General features: G+C 40.6%; 1 protein-coding gene across 1 annotated transcript in view; it reads right to left on the bottom strand.

Moving 5' to 3' along the window:
- The window catches only part of thsd7ba (thrombospondin, type I, domain containing 7Ba), a 769,281-nt gene that overhangs the window by 344,062 nt on the left and 405,716 nt on the right, over positions 1 to 19,503 (bottom strand). The window contains exons 9-10 of the mRNA XM_080198282.1: positions 13,021 to 13,255; positions 8,133 to 8,248 (exon numbers count right to left, since the gene is read on the bottom strand). Of these exons, the coding sequence (XP_080054408.1) occupies positions 8,133 to 8,248; positions 13,021 to 13,255 (351 nt within the window). The remainder of the gene's footprint in view (positions 1 to 8,132; positions 8,249 to 13,020; positions 13,256 to 19,503) is intronic.

Genomic DNA, 19,503 nt, shown 5'->3' with positions numbered 1-19,503 from the left:
ATTTTATGTGGAATCAGAAAGTCTATTCGGACAATGGCTCTACAGAAAGTGTTAATATTTTTTTCCAAGCTCATCATGGGGAAGAATGATCCATTCAGAAGTGATAGCATGGACATTAAAGAAACTAATTACCTAGGCCTTAATACAAGAGCCAAGTTCTGTCTAGGCTGGAGGTAATCAATTACCTCCAGTGAAATAGCCATCATTGAGTAAGGGGCTATGTTACTGTCACTAGAGAGGTAGTGCTTGATCGACTAGCGGGACTGATGGTGGACAAGTCCCCAGGACCGGATGGAATGCATCCCAGGGTTCCAAAGGAAATGGCAGAGGTGATAGTGGATGCCTTAGTGATCATTTACCAAACTTCGCTAGATTCCGGGGAAGTGCCGGAAGATTGGAAAACGGCTAACATTACGCTGCTGTTTAAAAAAGGTAGCAGGCAAAAGGCAGGGAATTATAGGCTGGTTAGTTTAACATCTGTTGTTGGAAAAATGCTTGAATCCATCATCAAAGAAGAAATAGTGAGGCATCTAGAGAAGAATTGTTTGATAGAGCAGATGCAGCACGGATTCGTTAAGGGGAAGTCATGTTTGACGAATTTATTGGAATTCTGTGAGGATGTGACTAGTGCAGTAGACAGAGGGATGTGGTCTTTCTCCATTTTCAAAAGGCATTTGATAAGGTACCGCACAAAACGTTGCTTCAGAAGGTTAGGGGACATGGAATTGGGGGTAAGGTGTTAGCGTGGATAGAGGATTGGTTGTCTAATAGGAGGCAGAGAGTTGGTATCAATGGGTGCTATTCTGATTGGCGGTTGGTAACCAGTGGAGTGCCGCAGGGATCGGTGCTGGGGCCTCAGCTATTTACCATTTATATAGATAATCTGGAGGAGGGGGCTGAGTGTAGGGTGACGAAATTAGCTGATGACACAAAGATGAGTGGAAAAGCAAATTGTGCGGAGGGTGTGGAAAGTCTGCAGAGGGATCTAGATGGGCTGAGTGAGTGGGCAAGGACCTGGCAGATGGAGTACAATGTTAGAAGTGTGAGGTTATCCACTTTGGCAGGAATAATAGTAGGAGGGATTACTATTTAAAGGGCGATAAACTGCAGCATGCTACAGCGCAGAGGGACCTGGGGGTTCTTGTGCATGAGTCGCAAAAATCCAGTCTGCAGGTGCAACAGGTGATCAAGAAGGCAAGTGGAATGCTGGCCTTTGTCGTGAGGGGGATAGAATATAAAAGCAGGGAGGTCTTGCTGCAACTGTACAGGGCACTGGTGAGGCCGCAGCTGGAGTACTGTGTGCAGTTTTGGGTCGCCGCACTTGCGCAAGGATATTTTGGCCTTGGAGGGAGTTCAGAGGAGGTTCACTAGGCTGATACCGGAGATGAGAGGGTTAGACTGGGTCTGTACTCGTTGGAGTTTAGAAGGATGAGGGGGGATCTTATAGAGACGTATAAGATAATGAAAGGGATGGATAGGGTGGAGGTAGAGAGATTCTTCCCGCTCAGAAAGGACAGCAGGACTAGAGGGCACAGCCTCAAGATAAGGTGGGGGGGGGGCGGGGGGTGCAGTTTAGAACGGAGTTGAGGAGGAACTTCTTCACTCAAAGGGTGGCGAATCTCTGGAATTCTCTGCCCGTTGAAGTGGTGGAGGCTACCTCGCTAAATTTCTTTAAGACACGGGTAGATAGGTTTTTGGTAGACAAGGGAATTAAGGGTTATGGGGAGAAAGCGGGAAAGTGGAACTGAGCCACTTCAGATCAGCCATGATCTTATTGAATGGCAGGGCAGGCTCAAAGGGCTAGATGGCCTACTCCTGCTCCTACTTCTTATGTTCTTATGTGACCAGGATCACCATTAATGAAATTTATTTTATTAAACATTCTCGTTGCTAAAAGGACTATGAAGAAGTGGACTAAAAATGGGGCAGTAGCACCATCTCTGTCCCTGCTGATCTCAAATTTGGAACCCTATCTCTCTTACAGTGTTGAAAAGGTCACAGAGATAAAGAGCTTCAATCAGAAGGAACTCGGTCTGCGCTTTTAACATGAGGGTGCAGTGGGGGAGGGGGAGAGCAGACAGAGAAGTTTAATGGGCACTACAAAATCTCAGTAAGAAGTCTCACAACACTAGGTTAAAGCCTAACAGGTTTATTTCATAGCACGAGCTTTTGGAGCGCTGCTCCTTCATCAGAGTCAACTTACCTCATCGGAAACATCGCTCTGAAGCTCTTGCTACCAAATAAATCTGTTGGGCTTTACCCTGATGTTGTGAGACTTCTTACTGGGCCCACCCCAGTTCAACACGGACATCACCACTTCAGAATTCCAGGGGAAAATTCAGGACCACCATTACAATAACTACCTCTGGGCATGAACAACAGCAATGGAATCATAAACAATAAGCAGTCTATTATCTTTTGCCTTTTCTCATTGAAGCTTCATTTGACCAATGATTAATCACGAGTGTAAATGCACACGTGTGTGTGTGTGTGTGTGTGTGTGTGTGTGTGTGTGTGTGTGTTTGTGTGTCTGAGAGAGTGAGAGAGTTGCAAAGGCCAAGACATGGGTTTATCTTTGTAAATATGTTTATATCTTTATCAGGATAGATTTATAGGACAATAAACCCCTTTGTGTTTAAACTCAAGGAATCCTGTCAGACTCAGGACAGGATTAGGGCATTGGTGAGGCCGCAGCTGGAGTACTGTGTGCAGTTTTGGGCGCCGCACCTGCGCAAAGATATTTTGACCTTGGAGGGAGTGCAGAGGAGGTTTACTAGGCTGATACCGGAGTTGAGGGGGTTGAGCTATGAGGAGAGGCAGAATAAACTGGGCTTGTACTCGTTAGAGTTTAGAAGAATGAGGGGAGATCTCATTGAGACGTAAAAGATGATGAATGGGATGGATAGGATAGAGGTGGAAAGACTCTTCCCGCTCAAAAAAGACAGTAGGACTAGGGGGCACAGCCTCAAGATAAAAGGGGGGCGGTTTAGAACGGAGTTGAGGAGGAACTTCTTCACTCAAAGGGTGGTGAATCTCTGGAATTCTCTGCCCGTTGAAGTGGTGGAGGCTGCCTCGCTAAATATTTTTAAGACGCGGGTTGATGGGTTTTTGATAGGAGAGGGGATTAAGGGTTATGGGGAGAGGGCAGGAAAGTGGAACTGAGCAGCGACAGATCAGCCATGATCTTATTGAATGGCGGGGCAGGCTCGAAGGGCTGGATGGCCTACTCCTGCTCCTATTTCTTATGTTCTTATGTTCTGATGATTATCTGGCCTTTCTCACCAGTGGGATCTTCTGATCCTGCTAAAGGTGACAATCGGTGGTAGATTTCCCTGCTATGGGATAGGTGAGTCACTCAAAACCTCATGGATGAGTCCTTTACAATCAGCAAATAAATAGTTAAGTTCAGACATCGAGTGAATACCTTCATCCTTCTAAATTACAAAAAACCTTGTTACAATCAATAGAGTGAGAAAGAAATGCCAAGCCCTCTCATCCATTCTCGCTGGTCCTAACCGAGTTTATGTAGCTATTTTTATAGATGTTCAACATGAAAAGGCCCATCAATTACTTTCTTCCCCATTTTTAAAGTCATTTTTCAAACATAGTACCTGCTTGAAAAATGTGCAGTAAAAGGGAAAATTACTGATTGATGTCCATATGTATGAAATTCAGTTATTTTCACCTGGAAATGTCACTGCTCCAGAATACTTCCATCATGTAAACCTACAATTAAAAGGTATCAACTGCAACAGAGTAGGTGCTGCAATATAGCAATGTCACTTAAACCCTCCTTTTGTATTTATTCTTTGGAATTTGGCTGTCACTGACATGGAGGTATTTAGTGCCCTTATTTTCCTTGAGAAGGTGATGGTTCTCATTCCACTTGATCTTCTACGCTAGATACTCCCATAAAGTTCTTAGGTAGGGTGTCAAAGGTTTTTGATGAGCAACAACGATGGAGCAACAATGTATACCCAGTCAGGATGGTTGTTGACTTATGGATGATAATGTTCATTAGTCGTTGCCTTTGTCTTTCTCAGAAATGAAGGTTGAGGACAGGAGAACTACCTCTAACAAACCATGACGATTTGCTGCAGTTCATCCTGTAAATAGGATACATTGTAGCCATGATATAAACATAAGAAATAAGAGGAGTAGGTCATTTGACTCTCAAGCTTGCAAAACACAAAACATAGTATGCAGGTAATAAGGAAAGCAAATAGAATGTTGGCATACACAGCTAAAGGAGTAGCATAGAAAAGTAAGTAAGTGTTGCTGTAATTATACAAGGCATTGGTGAGACCACACCTGGGCACAATTTTTGCCCCTTATTTGAAGAAGGATGTAGAGACATTAGAATTAGTTCAGAGGAGGTTCATTATATTGATTCCAGAGATGAAAGGTTTGTCTTATGAAGAAAGATTAAGCAGTTTAAGCCTATACTCTCTCGAGTTTAGAAGAATGAAAGGAGATTGAGGTATACAAGGTGATAAAAGATAGAGGCAATGTCGATATAGAGTAGATGCTTCTTCTTGTGGGTCAATCTAGACCAGGACGTCATATCTTTAGAATAAGGCATAGTAGATTTAAAACAGATGAGGAGAAACTACTTCTCTCAAAAGGTCATGAATCTGTGGAATTCACTACCCCAGAGTGCAGTGGATACCACAACATTGAGTAAATTTAAGGAGCAGATAGACAGATTTTCAGTAAAAATGGGTTGAAGAGTTATGGAGAATGGGCTGGAAAGTGGATTTGAGGCTGAGACAAGATCAGCCAGGATTGTATTGAATGATGGAGCAGGCTCAAAGGACTGAATGGTCCGCTCCTGCTCCAAGTTCTTATGTTTACTGGCACTGATTCTGTTGGTTTGGTCATTGTTCTTACGTTGGGCCAGAAATCAGAGAAAAATCTGCAAATATATATTGGTATTATGACACAGGAAATAGAAGCAGGTGGAGACTATACAGCCCCATGAGTCTCCTTTGTCATTCAACAAGATCATGGTTGATCTTTACCCCAGCGGCAGTTTCTTGTCCACTCCCTCATATCAGTCAATTCTCTGAGAGATGAAAATTTAGTCCATCTCAGCACAAAATACGTTCATGATGGAACATCCACAGCCCTCAAGTGTAGAGAATTTAACCCCACTTACTCAGTAGAACATTTGGTGTCCATTTTGTATTACTGTAGAAGCAGCAGTGGCCACTGCTCCCAGACTAAAGTACTGCCAAACCTCTGATAGATTGACAACTCAGGACAGCCGTCAATCTCTTAAAGAGACAGAGGTCCTGCTGCCAGACAATTAATTGCCTGAGCACTGAAAAATGAGTCTAGACGAGGCAGCGATCCACAGATGGCTGGCCATCTGTTTCTGCTGAAGCAATTCTCTATCTATGCTCATTATGAAAACCCATCTTATAGCCAAGACTGACAAATGTGTTCGCTCAGCAGGAGTTCTGTTTTGTCTGAAGTGGATTTTTAACTTTGCTTGTTTGACATTTTTATGTGGTTATAATAAGTTGCTTTATGATCTCTTTTGTTAATGTTTCAATGTTTATTTAGATGGGATTAAGAAGTGTGAAGTTATTAAAACCTCTAATACAGAAGCTTCATCTTTCCTGTCTGACTTACACTTTTCTAGGTTTGTTGGAACAGCAGTTTGTTTCAGAAAGGATTTATGATTTGGCATTTTCTGTATGTGGCTCATTAGCACTGTACATAATGCATATTGGCTGAGTGTGTATAGAGAGGTCTTGGACAGGGCATGGAGGCCATGGAAGTGACATGGAAGGCATGAGTTGGGGTGGGCATATGAGGGGGCATGGTGGAATAGGCCAGAGATGAGAGGTGAGGGCCAGAAGGCCTAAAAGCTTCTTAAGTAACTGATTGCATTAGAGGGCCTTCTCACCAGCCCACTTCGGTACTCACTCACCACCTGTGCTCTGCTTCCAAAGGTGGCAGACACAATGCTATTCCATACCCATCTCTATCAGAATGGAAAACGGGTGATTCAGGGCAATTTTTACAAGGCAAATCCAGCAAGTTGGGACATTTCCTAATTTTAACTATCTGCTAAAATCCAGCCCAAATTCTCTGAGCCCAGTGACATAACCACTCTGCTATACCAGTTTTGAATTATACCGTACTTTGCTTTGGCAGTAATATGTGAAACCTACTTCAGTGGCTTTTGCATTTCAAACTCACATTGCCTGCAAGAAAATTTACATTGGGCTCAACAGGATCTCTTGATAGTGTGGACTTAAATTCACAGTCAGAATACATACTTTGAGTCCTTTGAGGAGGTGTTACAGAATTGCAGTGTGATTTATTTCTCCGGACCCACGTTGATCGATACTTTGAACAAAAGCTCTTGAGGCAATGTAAATTCCACACAGCTGCATTGAAAATGAATGGAATGACTCCAGTTCATTCCACACAAAGTGAGCTGAAATATTTCTCTGAACGTGTTGATATTACTGTACTCAGGGATATCCAGGGAATATCTGTCCCCAGTTTAATAGAGGTTTATTTCAATAGAAAATGTGGAAATATTAGTGCAGTGGGAAATCGGTATTTCTCTGTGCTGTGTTCAGTTATGAGAAGGTTTCTGTTATAATTATAATCTGATCTGCAAACTTTCAAGACCCTTACATTAGAAAACCCAAAATGTATTGAAGGATCGTTTTTACAGCACTGTAAAGAAGCATGTTAACTGAGCTTGTCAATAACACAACCTTTGATTCAGTAAATTACAGATCCTACATAACAGAAAATGGCAGATGGCATTGTCCATCAATTTATGTGGGTTCCAGTAAATTCATACACCTGCTCATGTTCTTGTCTATTACTTTTATGTAAACATTGGAGACAGTGAACTGCAACTTGGCAAACAAGTAGCTTCTAGGTGACATATTAAAACAAGATTTTGAAAACACAGGTTAAAAGATAGGATTCATTATAGCTGATAATTTCTATCATAGAGTGCAAATTGAGATATATTCTGCAAAGTTTAATGTTCACTATATTACTCAGCACTATGTCTTCCCAGAATGTAATTTCAGGGAGTTGTAGAGGTTTACAGCAAGTAAACAGGCCATTCAACCCAACTTATCCATGCCGCCCAGATTTTTTTTAACCACTAAGCAAGTTGCAATTGCCCACATTTGGCCCATATCCCTCTATACCCATCTTATCCATGTAACTGTCTGACTGCTTTTTAAAAGACAAAATTGTACCCGCCTCTATTACTGCCTCTAGCAGCTCATTCCAGACACTCACCACCCTCTGTGTGAAAAATTGCCCCTCTGGACCCTTTTGTGTCTCTCTCATCTCACCTTAAATCCAAGGCCTCTAGTTTTAGACTCCCCTATCTTTGGGAAAAGATGTTGAATGTCAACTGATCTATGCCCCTTATTTTATAGACCTCGATAAGATCACCCAAGCCTCCTACTTTCCAGGTAAAAAAGCCCTAGTCCATCCAGCCTCTACTTATAACTCAAACCATCAAGTCCTGGTAGCATCCTAGTACTCTTTCTAGTTTAATAATATCCCTTCTATAATAGGGTGACCAGAACAGTACACAGTATTCCAAGTGTGGCCTTACTAAACATGCTGAATGCCTTCTTCACCACCCTGTCCACCTGTGACTCCACTTTCAAGGAACAATGGACCTGTACTCCTAGAACTCTCCCCAACACCTTAGTACTAACTGAGTAGGTCCTGCCCCGATTTGATCTGCCATGACGTATCGCCTCATATTTGTCTAAATTAAACTCCATCTGTCATTCATTGGCCCACTGGCCCAATTGATCAAGATCCGCTGCAATCCAGTCTGTAGTTTCCAGGCTTTTCCCTACAGCCATTAAACAAAGACACAACATTTGCCACCCTCCAATCTTCAGGCACTTCACTTGTGGCTGCCGATGATTCAAATTTCTCTGCTAGGGGACCTGCAATTTCCTCCCTAATCTCCCACAACGTCCTGGGATACATATCCTGGGAGATAAGCAACTTTTGGGAGGAGCACATTCTTTCCCCAAAAAATCCCCAAATTCTTTTGTTCCATGAGTTTAATAGGTTTGTTGTATTATTTATTGCCACAAAGGATAACTTCTCAAAACAATTACCTTGCTGACACATGGTAGGGCAAAATGTCCATTCACTGAAAGGGGTGACAATGCAGTCCTTTTTACAAGGCAGTAGACACGGACGAACAGTTTCAGGTCTAGTACTTTCAGGGCACCTAGACATGTTGGGAAAGAAGCAAACATCAAGAGTTGCCACGACAAAAAACAGGTAGCACAGAAGCAGCAAGCTTCTAACCATCAATTTTAAAGGTTTTTTTTAGCAAGGCTAATTTTCTGGTCAGTCAGATTTGCAGGTTTTCAGAATGTGTTGCTTCCAAGATGTTGTTTGCTGATACAAATTAACATTGCAAGTTAAGCATAAAATATTCCAGGCACACACTCACAATCATTGCCAGAGAATTGTGTGAAATTGTTGTAGAATAACAATGTAACTATGTTTTGTTACTGCTCAAAGGTGTTTACCTATCAGTTTTGTTGCTCAGCAGGTGAAGCAGGATTACTTTTGGAGAACAAACCATTTTTTGCTTGCGGCAGCATCAGTGAAGATTCAAAGCATTTTATTTGAATATTTTGCTCATAAAGATCGAGGGGGCAATTCTCCCAAGAAAATTCTAAGTATCAAATTTGCACAAAGACTGAAGTAAATCCCACTAAATGAATCTTCCACACTCAGTGCACTGCAGAGTGCACTAGCCTGAACCAGTCCAAAATCCTGGGGGGTGGGGAGGGGGCGCATCCTATTCCTGCTGGAGAGGCCGGCAACATAGCACCGAGAACGGAGCATGTGCAGTGGCCCCTGTCTGCCGGCCTCCCGATTGCTGGCCAGCTCAATCACTGGCTAGTCCCATAAGCCCCACATCACCAGTCCATCTCCTCCCACAGCCAGATCAGTGGCCCCCCCTTCCGAACATGCCCAGGCCAGAATCGACCACACCCCTCACAACCCCACCTCACAACCCCGATCTCCCCACCAACCTACTGGCAGCCTTGATCTGCCCCTCCCCCTGCAGTCCTGACCTTTCCCCATGCAGCCTTGACTCCTCCAATAGGTTAACCCACCGCCCCCCCCCCCCCCCACCTCGATGGCCAACCTCGATTGTTGGCCTCTGTCCCAAAGTGCAGAGTGGCAGCAGAACACTCCCATCTCCACAGATTGCCCCAGAGGTTCTGCCCCATTAGACCCCACCCCCATTAGGCCCTTCCGCCTTGGAACTACCTGATGCCCGATGGCCAGTATCATGATGCCCCTTGGACATTGGCACTTTTCCCCTTGGGCAGTGCTGAGGGGTCAGGCTGACATTGCTATAGTAGCAATGCCCAGGGTGCACCCACACCCGGTTCCCATCCCTGGGGAGGGGGGAATACTCAATTGTCCCCCTTTCACTCCAGTGGGATTGGACTCAAAGCTCCCCGCATGTGAGGAGCTATACTAAACCTCACTAGAATTAACTATCCTGGTGGTGGGAGCAGTAGAGGATAGTAGGCCCAGAGATTTCCATCCCAAACTGCTAATGGCATTTAAATTTTATTAAAATGAGGGCCTGCATTTATTACGTAGCTCTGCACCAGAAATCAAGCTGCTAGAGACGTGTGGAGACTGTGGTGCCCAGCAGTAAACTCGCGAAACAGCCTCCGCTAGAGCTCTTGGTGCTGATTTTATAGCTAGGAGAATCACCCTCCCCCAGGTTAGAGATTGGATGGACAAGGACCTTTCACCACCTTGATCCAAATTATTGTCCATACCAATCCACAGCAAGTCTGTCCAGCTGAATGTACAGTGCTTTTCTAAGGCATGGTGGCACAGTGGTTAGTTAACATTGCTGCCTCACAGCATCAGGGATTCAGGTTCGATTCCTGGCTTGGTGATTGTCTGTGCAGAGTCTGCATGTTCTCCCCATGTCTGTATGGGTCTCCTCAGGTACTCTGGTTTCCTCGCACAGTCCATGGCGCCTAGCCATGTGTTGGTTCGGTGCACTGGCCATGCTAAATTCTCCCTCAGTGTGCCCGAACAGGCGCCGGAGTATGGTGACTAGTAACTGCATTGCAGTGTTTGTGTAATCCTATTGTGACAGTAATAATTAAATTATAAAACTTTAAACTTTAAAGGTAGGTGGAATGTCACCTTTGAGTTAAAGAAAACACTAAACTCCATTGTAGCACCTTTACCACAATCCTAATTTAGATTAGTTGGAACTTTTGTTGCTACAGTGTGACACATCAACCCAGTGAACCATTAAGAAATTCTGAGAAAATGGTTCCAATACAAATATATAACAATTCAATGAAACTCATTCCCGACATCCATTCTCAACCTGATCGATGGAACAATACTCAATTTTTCTTCAATCTTAATTTAGTTCTATTATTCTCCAACAGAAGTTTATTCTCATTGTAGCTCTTTCACTTAAATGTTCTCATTCAGAAGTCAGACTTAAGCTAGCTTTTTCATTTATTGACATCAATTATTTTAAATAAATACAATTGAACCAAAGGTCTTGACAACAATCAGCTCTATTTCCAAGCAATAATATCTTCTCTTTATTAGGAAGGAATGACAGGGGTCTGAAAGTCGAACGCCAGTACTTCATTAGCTTTGTGCATTGTAATTATTATTCCTTACGTCTGCAAATGGAAAACTCATCAGCGTGATTAAAAGATTGGCTATGACAATTTAATGTGTTGTCCATTAGTGCTGATGTGTCATTATTAGCTTGTCATTGTACTGATCTTTGTTTCTTCTCTTTAAATGTTAAATAAGCTGCTTCTGTTTTATGTGTCACAGAAGTAAAAGTTTTATGGGCAAACTTAAAATTGCACTTATCTTTCCTTGACATGGAAAGTGAATTTTACCTGCTTAATTAATTGGTAAATAACACTGAATTTATTCAATCAGTTCCTATTAGCTTGATTCAAATGTGCACTTAAATAGCACTGCTAATTTCTACAGAAGTAAAATGCTGCGCAGATGCTGGAAATCTGAAATATAAATAGAAAATTCGGGAACCACTCAGCAGATCCGTTAGCATCTCTGGAGAGCCGAAGTTTGCATTTCTTATTGATGGCCTTTGACCAGGCACAGGAAAGAGAGTTAAGAGATGTAAGCAAATACAGAGTCAGCAATAGGTGTAAGGGGAGGCAGGAGTAATGCCTGTAACAGAGTACAGGGAGGGAGGCATTAAGTCACAAAAAGGATAATGCTGCAAGGCAAAACGAGATGGCAATGGGAGCAAGTAAAGAAACAAAAGATTGATCGTGAGGAGATGTAAATGGTAATAGCAGATTCATTACTAACAACTGCTGTCCAAAAAAAGTAGTAGTGGTTGCGATCTGAAATTGTTGAACTCAGTGTTGAGTCCGATAGATCTAATGAAAAGATGAGTTGGTGTTCTTCTTCCTAACGTTGGCCTTAATTGGATAGCCATAAAAGAATGCACTTGGCATTTCTATAAGAAACCTGTCATGCTGATGGTATGTTTGAGTATCTATGGCAGGTGAGCAGCATCTCTTCTGGAAGGACACCAGAAGGCATTGAAGAGCAGTCGAATAGAGAGAAGTATATAAGCAGGGACTGCTTTTCAGTAAGTAGCAATTAACAGTGACAGAGAAAAATAGCAGAGGTCAAAAGGAAAGAATAAATGAGACAAGAGAGCATGCTATCAGTTCTCAGTATAGCTTTTCTCTAATCCATTTTTTTTTTAGAAAGCAATAATGTTTTTCTTTTTCTCCCATACTTCACATTGTCCAATGCTACACACTTCTTGATCAGAAAGGTAAACAAATAATCTGTTACGTCTCTGTAAATACTATTTCTGACAGGGCATAAAGATAGCACAGATTCCCTCATTTGAATGATTTTCTTTTCATCTCCATGCTGAAGATTTTCATTTTCATACTTCCAACCATGTTCTCAACCAACCTGAGAAACTTATGAATGAAGACTCCAAGCTGCAAACTCATCTTTTTTTTTCCAAAAGAATTGTCTTCATTTATTATATTAATAATGCTCCCATTTATTTAATATGCAGAAGTGCCTTAAAGTAGACTTTTCGTGTCATTTCTGTGCACATTTTATACAAACCAATTCAACATGACAAAGGCCTATGCCAAATCTATTTTTTTTGGGATGGCAGCTGCCTGAAGTAAATGCAGGCCTTATTTCAATATTGAACTGATCTGGGTTCCTAAATTTATTTAGAAGTTGTACATTGCAAGCTCTGTCTAGTCCTTTAGCATCTTTGGCTGCCAACCATTGATTTTTAAAGGAACCAACAGAAGCCACATGAAAATTGGCTAAATTTTCTATTTCATTGTGGAATCAGAAGAGAATGCATGAAATTTGTTAAACCCCAACAGACAAGCTGTGTCTGAGTATGTGAATTATGATGATGGAGTCCAAGGAACAATTTATTTCAGTCTAGAGGCCTTTCAATTCTGCTGTAAAGTATGGGATATTCTGGCCACACTCGCCTCAAAACTAGAAAATCCTGACCGAGACCAACAGAGCTTTGTGTGATTCTACCACTCACAACCCTCTCCTCTCTCCCACCACCCCCCCCACCCCCAACCCACTACAATTCCTGTGGTGTGCAGGCGGGACAGGAAAATTCCAGACGTGGTGTTTGGAATGGTAGACTGTGAAAAAGAGTGGAACAAACCAGGTTAGTACAGAAGCGTTACACAAGATCAAGCTTGGTGTTTTGTCTTATGTAAGACAGGAAGAAGATGAGTAAGAGCAATGAAAACAATGTAGGGAAGCAGCAACAAACTTCACAAGACAACACACTCAACAAGTTACACATTACCATACTGTACAGAGCAAATCTAAACAACTGATAAGAGCAATCGAGAATTATTTTCTTTGCTATTAGTAGTTTAAATTCTGAAATTAGTGGTCTAAATTCTTACTCTGAAAAGAGATTTCTCATACCTTTTGGGAGTGACATATCCAGCTTTGCTTTTCATGCATTGGATCTGTCGAGTCTGCATGCCCACGGAACAGGTAGCCTCACCATTCCAACTGACTGTAGCATTGAGGGGCATCACTAACGTATCTTCAGTACAAGGACCCCAAGGTGATGGATCCCAATAGAAGACTGTGCAACCATGCTCATTGCAAGATCGCCATTCTTGCAGTGCTCTACTGCTAGGACATGGCTTTCCACCTAGGACATAAAGTAATCCTTAACTGCCAGAATATGACATGTAACATTTCATAGGGTATCATTGTTTTTTCTAGTTCCAAGAACACAAAATTTATAAACATTTATTGTACTTGCAGTCTTGCTGCTCTATTAGTAAATGATAGCTACCTTGTTTTCTCACTTCCTTTTATACATAACTACATAAAGACCACATTTTCTAGAATCAATATGAAATAAAGATGTAATCCATTCACTAGTATACATTTATGTCCACTTTTGATGACTTGCAAGTCCGTATGAAAAAGCGGCCATTGTGCAATTTTAGACAACTCGGCAAATTACAGGCATGCATTTAAATAACCTATCAGATTGGATATGTATCTTTGGAAAAAAAATCAACAATTAGCTGTAGATATATTTAAATATCCCACACCAAATTGTGTTTAATTAAGGTGCAAATGTAATTTCAGTTCAGTAGCCCAATAAGTTGTGAATGTGTAGAATGATAACTCTTTAACAGGTCTATAATAGCCTATTAACAAGATTGTATACGTATGGTTCAATTGTTCATTAACAAAATGCAAGTATTTATTTGGTCGACCAATAGTGCAACAAAAATAATCCATTCACAAATTACAGCTTGTCCTATAAATGGCCTGCACATGTCCCAGATTTAAGAGAAACAAATTCATATCATTAACGGGGAAGGTTTTCCCTTCTCCTGTTGATAATTTTTATTATGCATGCATTATATCTATTTTTAGTTAACAGCAGTGAAAATATGATTGATACAAAACATACAAAGATATGATATAGTTCTCTGTAAAAGCTGCACTGCTGATATTACAATTCATATATTGCGATATGAAATTGGCAGGGTTACTCAGTGCAACATATGATGGAAACTGGTGCTAAAGCAGCTATCACAAGGCAATGGCTGCAAGGTGGTCAGTTTCGTTTTAAAAAATAGTGCATACTATTGAACAGCAGTATTTTAATGAACAGAGAGAGTTCAAGCACATTTGAGAAGAGAAAAAAGTATTTTTTTCTGGCCATTTAACAATAATATCCCTGAGCTGAGAAAATCTGATGCAGGTGCCCAAAGTGAAAGTTTCATTTTCAAATAAAGACAGACATTCCTTATCTTGAAAATCAGCAAAAAAAATGAAATTCTTTGTAATTTATTTGACCCTATACTGTTTGTAAATGATGATTTTTTTTTCACACACCAGTGAAGTAATTCATGTAAACAATTTTAAATAGCACTATCCTTAGTAGGTATGATTTAGATTCAGAAATGACTCTGGAATTCTTCCCTGCTGCCATTAGATTTTTGAATGCTTCTACCTTATATTAAGCTATGACTGTAACATTACATTCTGCACCCTCTCCTTTCCTTCTCCCCTATATACTCCATAAAGTCTGCTTTTTCTGTATAGCACATAAGAAACAATACTTTTTACTGTACACCAATACATGTGACAATAATAAATCAAATTAAGAAATTCATTGCTGCTCCAAGATAGGAAAAGCTTCATCTTAGCTATCACTGCCTTTCACTTTGATAAATAACCAAATACGAAAAAACGTTTAAAAAGCTATAGTGTTACTGCAATGAACTCTTGCTAGCTGTTTTAGAAAACATCATATTGTGCTAAGCAGCCTGCTAGGATAGCATGATAACACCATTCTCACACGCATGAGACTGATCAGATTAGTGTGCCTCGCTGTAAGAAAACCACTCATGCAGTCAGAACAATTGTTCTCTGACAAGAATATGTGGGACCAAGTGGGAAAGCAGCAGCTGGTAGTTTGTCTTTGAGAAAAAAAAGCAACATCTTTGTGGGTGATGGATGATACATGATGGTTAGTGCCAACAGAACCATCACATTATTTTCACAGTGGCAAAGGGAAAATATAACCATGCAAAGTGACAGCGCAACAGAATGTTAAATCGGGATAGTTCAAATGCAGTAAGGAGTCTGCACGTGTGAAAGGTTACGTGCTTGCGTTTCAGATTTTTTCACATGTTCAAAGCCTACAAAAATGCACAGGTCACAGCTTTCTGTTCACAACCTACAGTTAAGGAGGCAATTCTGATTACTGCAAAAAGTATCCCCATTAAAAGTAGCCCACCAACATAAACAACTACATTTGTCCTTGTCCATAATTGACTTTCATCAGGTAGGTATTATCTTGTTCCAGTAAAGACTGGATGATTTTTCTCTGTCCCAAGCTAAGAGTCCAGACACTCCTATTACACACAAGGATACAAATTAGGAGCACGAATAAGCCATTCAGCTCCTCAAGCCTGCTTGCCATTCAACAAAGTCATGGCTGATGCAATTGTGGCCTCAGCTCCATTTTCCTCCCTATACATTTGACTCCCTTTATCAATCAAGAATCTATCTAATTCAGCCTTAAATTATTGAGTGACTCAGCCTCCAGAGCTATCTGGGGAAGAGAGATTCACAACCTTCAGAGAAACATATTCGCCCAATCTCCACCTAAGTTGAGTGGTCCCTTATTATTAAACTGTGTCCCCTAGTTCCAGTCTCTCCCACAAGGGAGAAACATCTTTTGAGGATTCACATTGTCAAGACCCCTCAGAATCTTATACATTTCAATCCTCTCAACTGGTTACAGGCCTAATCTGTTCAACCTTACCTCATAAGATAACCCCTTATTCCAGGAATCAGCTGAATCAACCTTCTCTGAACTGCTTCCAATGCAATTATGTCCTTTCTTAAATAAGGAGACCAAAACTGTGCCAAAGTTAATTGTTTGTCCATATCCCCAACCTAAGATCAACTAATGCCACAGTTTGGAGATAAATCATGGAGTCCTTGTTGTCAGTCCAGCTCAGCAACTAATCATCTTAACCATTGCTGGAGGTCCAGTTGAATTTTGTTACTTCTTTCATTTATCATTATGCAATTTGAATCTTAGGCTGAAATGAATTTTCTTCCTTGTGTGAATTATTTTTCTCAGCCATAAAAGATTTTATTTCCAAACGCAATACATGCATATTATTTCCAGACATTCATTTATGCTGAATTATTGTACAGGATTCCTCAGCCAAGCACAACAAGCTTAAATCCAAAATCCTCTATTGTGTGGGCTGAATTCACAAGACTGGATATTCATTATAATTCAGTCTGTCGTTTTCCAGTAACATATTAACACCTTTTCCTGTATTATAGCTCCTTCCTGTCCTGTGACATAATTGTACCCTGTTTTATTTAAATCATATAACCCTTATCCAATCAGGGGACACCAGAACTACTGTTGTCTTCAAAGGACTGACACTACAGATAATTGCAAACAATGGCAGGCTTCAGAGCCTTACCAGATGTTACAGTATTGTAATTACTTGCAAGTACAAAAATAGTCTAACCACCATATCAACCAACAGCTGAGGTAGAAAGAGCTATGAGCTGTGACAGAATTGCAGGTTCACATGATGTTTGTTCTGATGGTTTATAATTTTAGCTGAGGCCCTTGATTGCAATTTGTTCCAACCCAACTGTTCTCTTTAATTTGTGGTTATAAGGTTCAGGGACAGAGGCTAATGACAAAATGGAAACACTGAATAAAACAGAACTAAAGCAAAATAGTAGCCAAAACCATCCTCCGGTCCATCAATAAAAACAGCCTTCAGTTCAGAATTTTCAAACAAAATACAAGGGGAAATGATCAATTATATAGTGATACATTGATAATGGGAGAATTTTCCTATTCTGCCTACTATGGGAATCGTAGTGGGCGAGTGGTGGACCATGGAAAGGTCTATTGACCTCATGCAGGATTTTCCAGTTTTGGGGCAAATGCAACAGGAAAATCCCAAATATGTCTATGGTAACAGGTGATCAATGATAAATACTAATACATGTAACATATATGAATATAGGGAACTTAAATCGTATGGAATGCTCAGATTTTAGCTTACTGCTGCAATTTAAGGCTTGTGTTTTCTTCCATGATTAATATTCACTTCCCTGCCTTTGGGGACACTTGTAAATTCTCCTGAGGAATGGTATAGCAATTTAATGAGTGTGTCCAGTTCTCAACAGCACAATTTAGAAAAGGGTGCAGAAAACATTGTAAAAATAGTTCCAGGATTAGAAACTTCAATACATAGATAGATTAGGAAGATTGGGACTGTTTATTTTGGGGAAGAGAAGATTGAGTAGGGATTTGATTGAGGTGTATAAAATCATGAATGTCTGGACAGAGGAAATGGAAATGAATAGTTTCCATTGGTGATAGAATTGATAACAAGAAGGTACAGATTTAAAGTATTTGGCAAAAGAAGCAATAGTAACATGCTGAAAAACCTTTTCATGCAACAAATAGTAGGCATCTCGAATTCATTCTGTGGTAGAGGCAGGTTCAATCAAGGCATTTAGGAGAGAAATGAACTATTATCTGAAATGGAAGATTGTGTAGGACTACAGAGAGAAAGCCCAGAATTGCTCCTTCAGGGAACCAATGCAACATGAAGAGCCAAATGGCCTTAATCTAGGCTGTGGCCACTCTCTAATTCTGTGACTTGTCGCATATTGGTTTTCCATATCTGAATGGTTCATTGTTAAATGCAGTAATGCTCACTGTTACATACGGATAACCATAATTTGAATGTTGTGGGTATCAGACTTCAACTGGCAAAAGTTATCACAGAGATAGCTTACATCAGTCAATGTTATTCATTATTAAGAAAGTACTGTATTCAGGCATTTCAAATTTAAATAAACTCCCAAAATTAAAAATCCAGTCCATATATAATACAGAAATTGATGGAAGATTCTGGACTAGGTTTTTCTGTCCATATGCAGGCGGGAATGGAGTCAGCTAAGCAGAAATCTTGAAATTTTTCACTCATTTCCTGACCCCACGTTCGTTTTGTGTGTCCTTTTTGATGGTTGTATCCCTGCATGTATCTCTCCAGAGGCCACTATTGTCACCCTATGGCAACTTTAAATTCCTCCCCTCCCCTATCATGTTCATATGCAGGTGTGGATTTTGTACACCCTAAAACAAAGCCTCACTGAAGGAAACATGCTAAGGGATCAGAAACATTCTGATTATTAAGTGTTAAATCTTTTGACAACTTTAAATGTCAAAATTAGATGCTGAATTGTAATATGAATGTGTTTTAACTGCAGTGATTCATCATAGGATTCTGTCCTGAAAATTTAAGTTGACCATTACATTGACAAGTATTGTTCATGTTGAAATGTATTACAACAATTTTCTCATTGGAGAAAGTGACATAATGCCTTCAGAACTATAGGAAATACACTGCAAAAACATTTGCCATGTTTTAGACTGTGATTTGAACATCAGGAAATTTTCACCTTTCTGAAAATTCATCCTTCTGTTAAACATTTAAAAAAAATCTAGCACCTGCCCCACTCCATTAATTGACAGGTAATCTGAAATGGGAGTGAAACACAATCTGCAACTTCAAAAAGGGCATTTTTTCAGTTTCAATTGACTGCAATGTTTTGTGTTCTTAGGGTTTGTTTTATAACTGAGTGAGTTATGAAAGCCTAACTGAGTTTCAAAAGCTCAAAATCACATCTCATCAGGAAGTCATAATCACCTTTTGATGGATAGATAATCCTTTAATAACCTCTTAAAACTTTCTTTAACATTATAGGTGTGTATGTGTTTGTTTTTAGAACAGGTTGACCACTTGTGTTGATTCATAATTTTTGAAAGGCTTTTATGAATGAGATTTATTTTCACGATGTAGTGTCTTTGAAGGACAGCTGCATTAACATAGAACATAGAACACTACAGCACAAACAGGCCCTTCGGCCCACAAGTTGCGCCAATCACATCCATACCTACCAAGCCATAGAACTATCTGTAACTCCCAATCCCATTAAATCCCATATACTCATCCAGAAGTCTTTTAAAAGACCCCAGTGATTTCGCCTCTACTACCACTAACGGCAGCTGATTCCACTCACTCACCACCCTCTGAGTGAAAAACTTACCCCTAACATCTCCTCTGTACTTGCTTCCCAGCACCTTAAACCTGTGTCCTCTCGTAGCAACCATTTCAGCCCTGGGAAATAGCCTCCGAGAATCCACCCTATCCATTCCTCTCAACATTTTATAAACCTCTATCAGGTCACCTCTCAACCTTCGTCTCTCCAGGGAGAAGAGACCTAGCTCCCTCAACCTATCTTCATAAGGCATGCCTCCCAATCCAGGCAACATCCTTGTAAATCTCCTCTTCACCCTCTCAACAGCCTCCA

The sequence above is a fragment of the Carcharhinus amblyrhynchos genome, chromosome 11 (assembly GCF_965287045.1).
Source record: "Carcharhinus amblyrhynchos chromosome 11, sCarAmb.v2.hapA, whole genome shotgun sequence".
NCBI classification, from domain to species: domain Eukaryota; kingdom Metazoa; phylum Chordata; class Chondrichthyes; order Carcharhiniformes; family Carcharhinidae; genus Carcharhinus; species Carcharhinus amblyrhynchos.
This window is presented reverse-complemented; position numbering and strand designations above follow the sequence as displayed.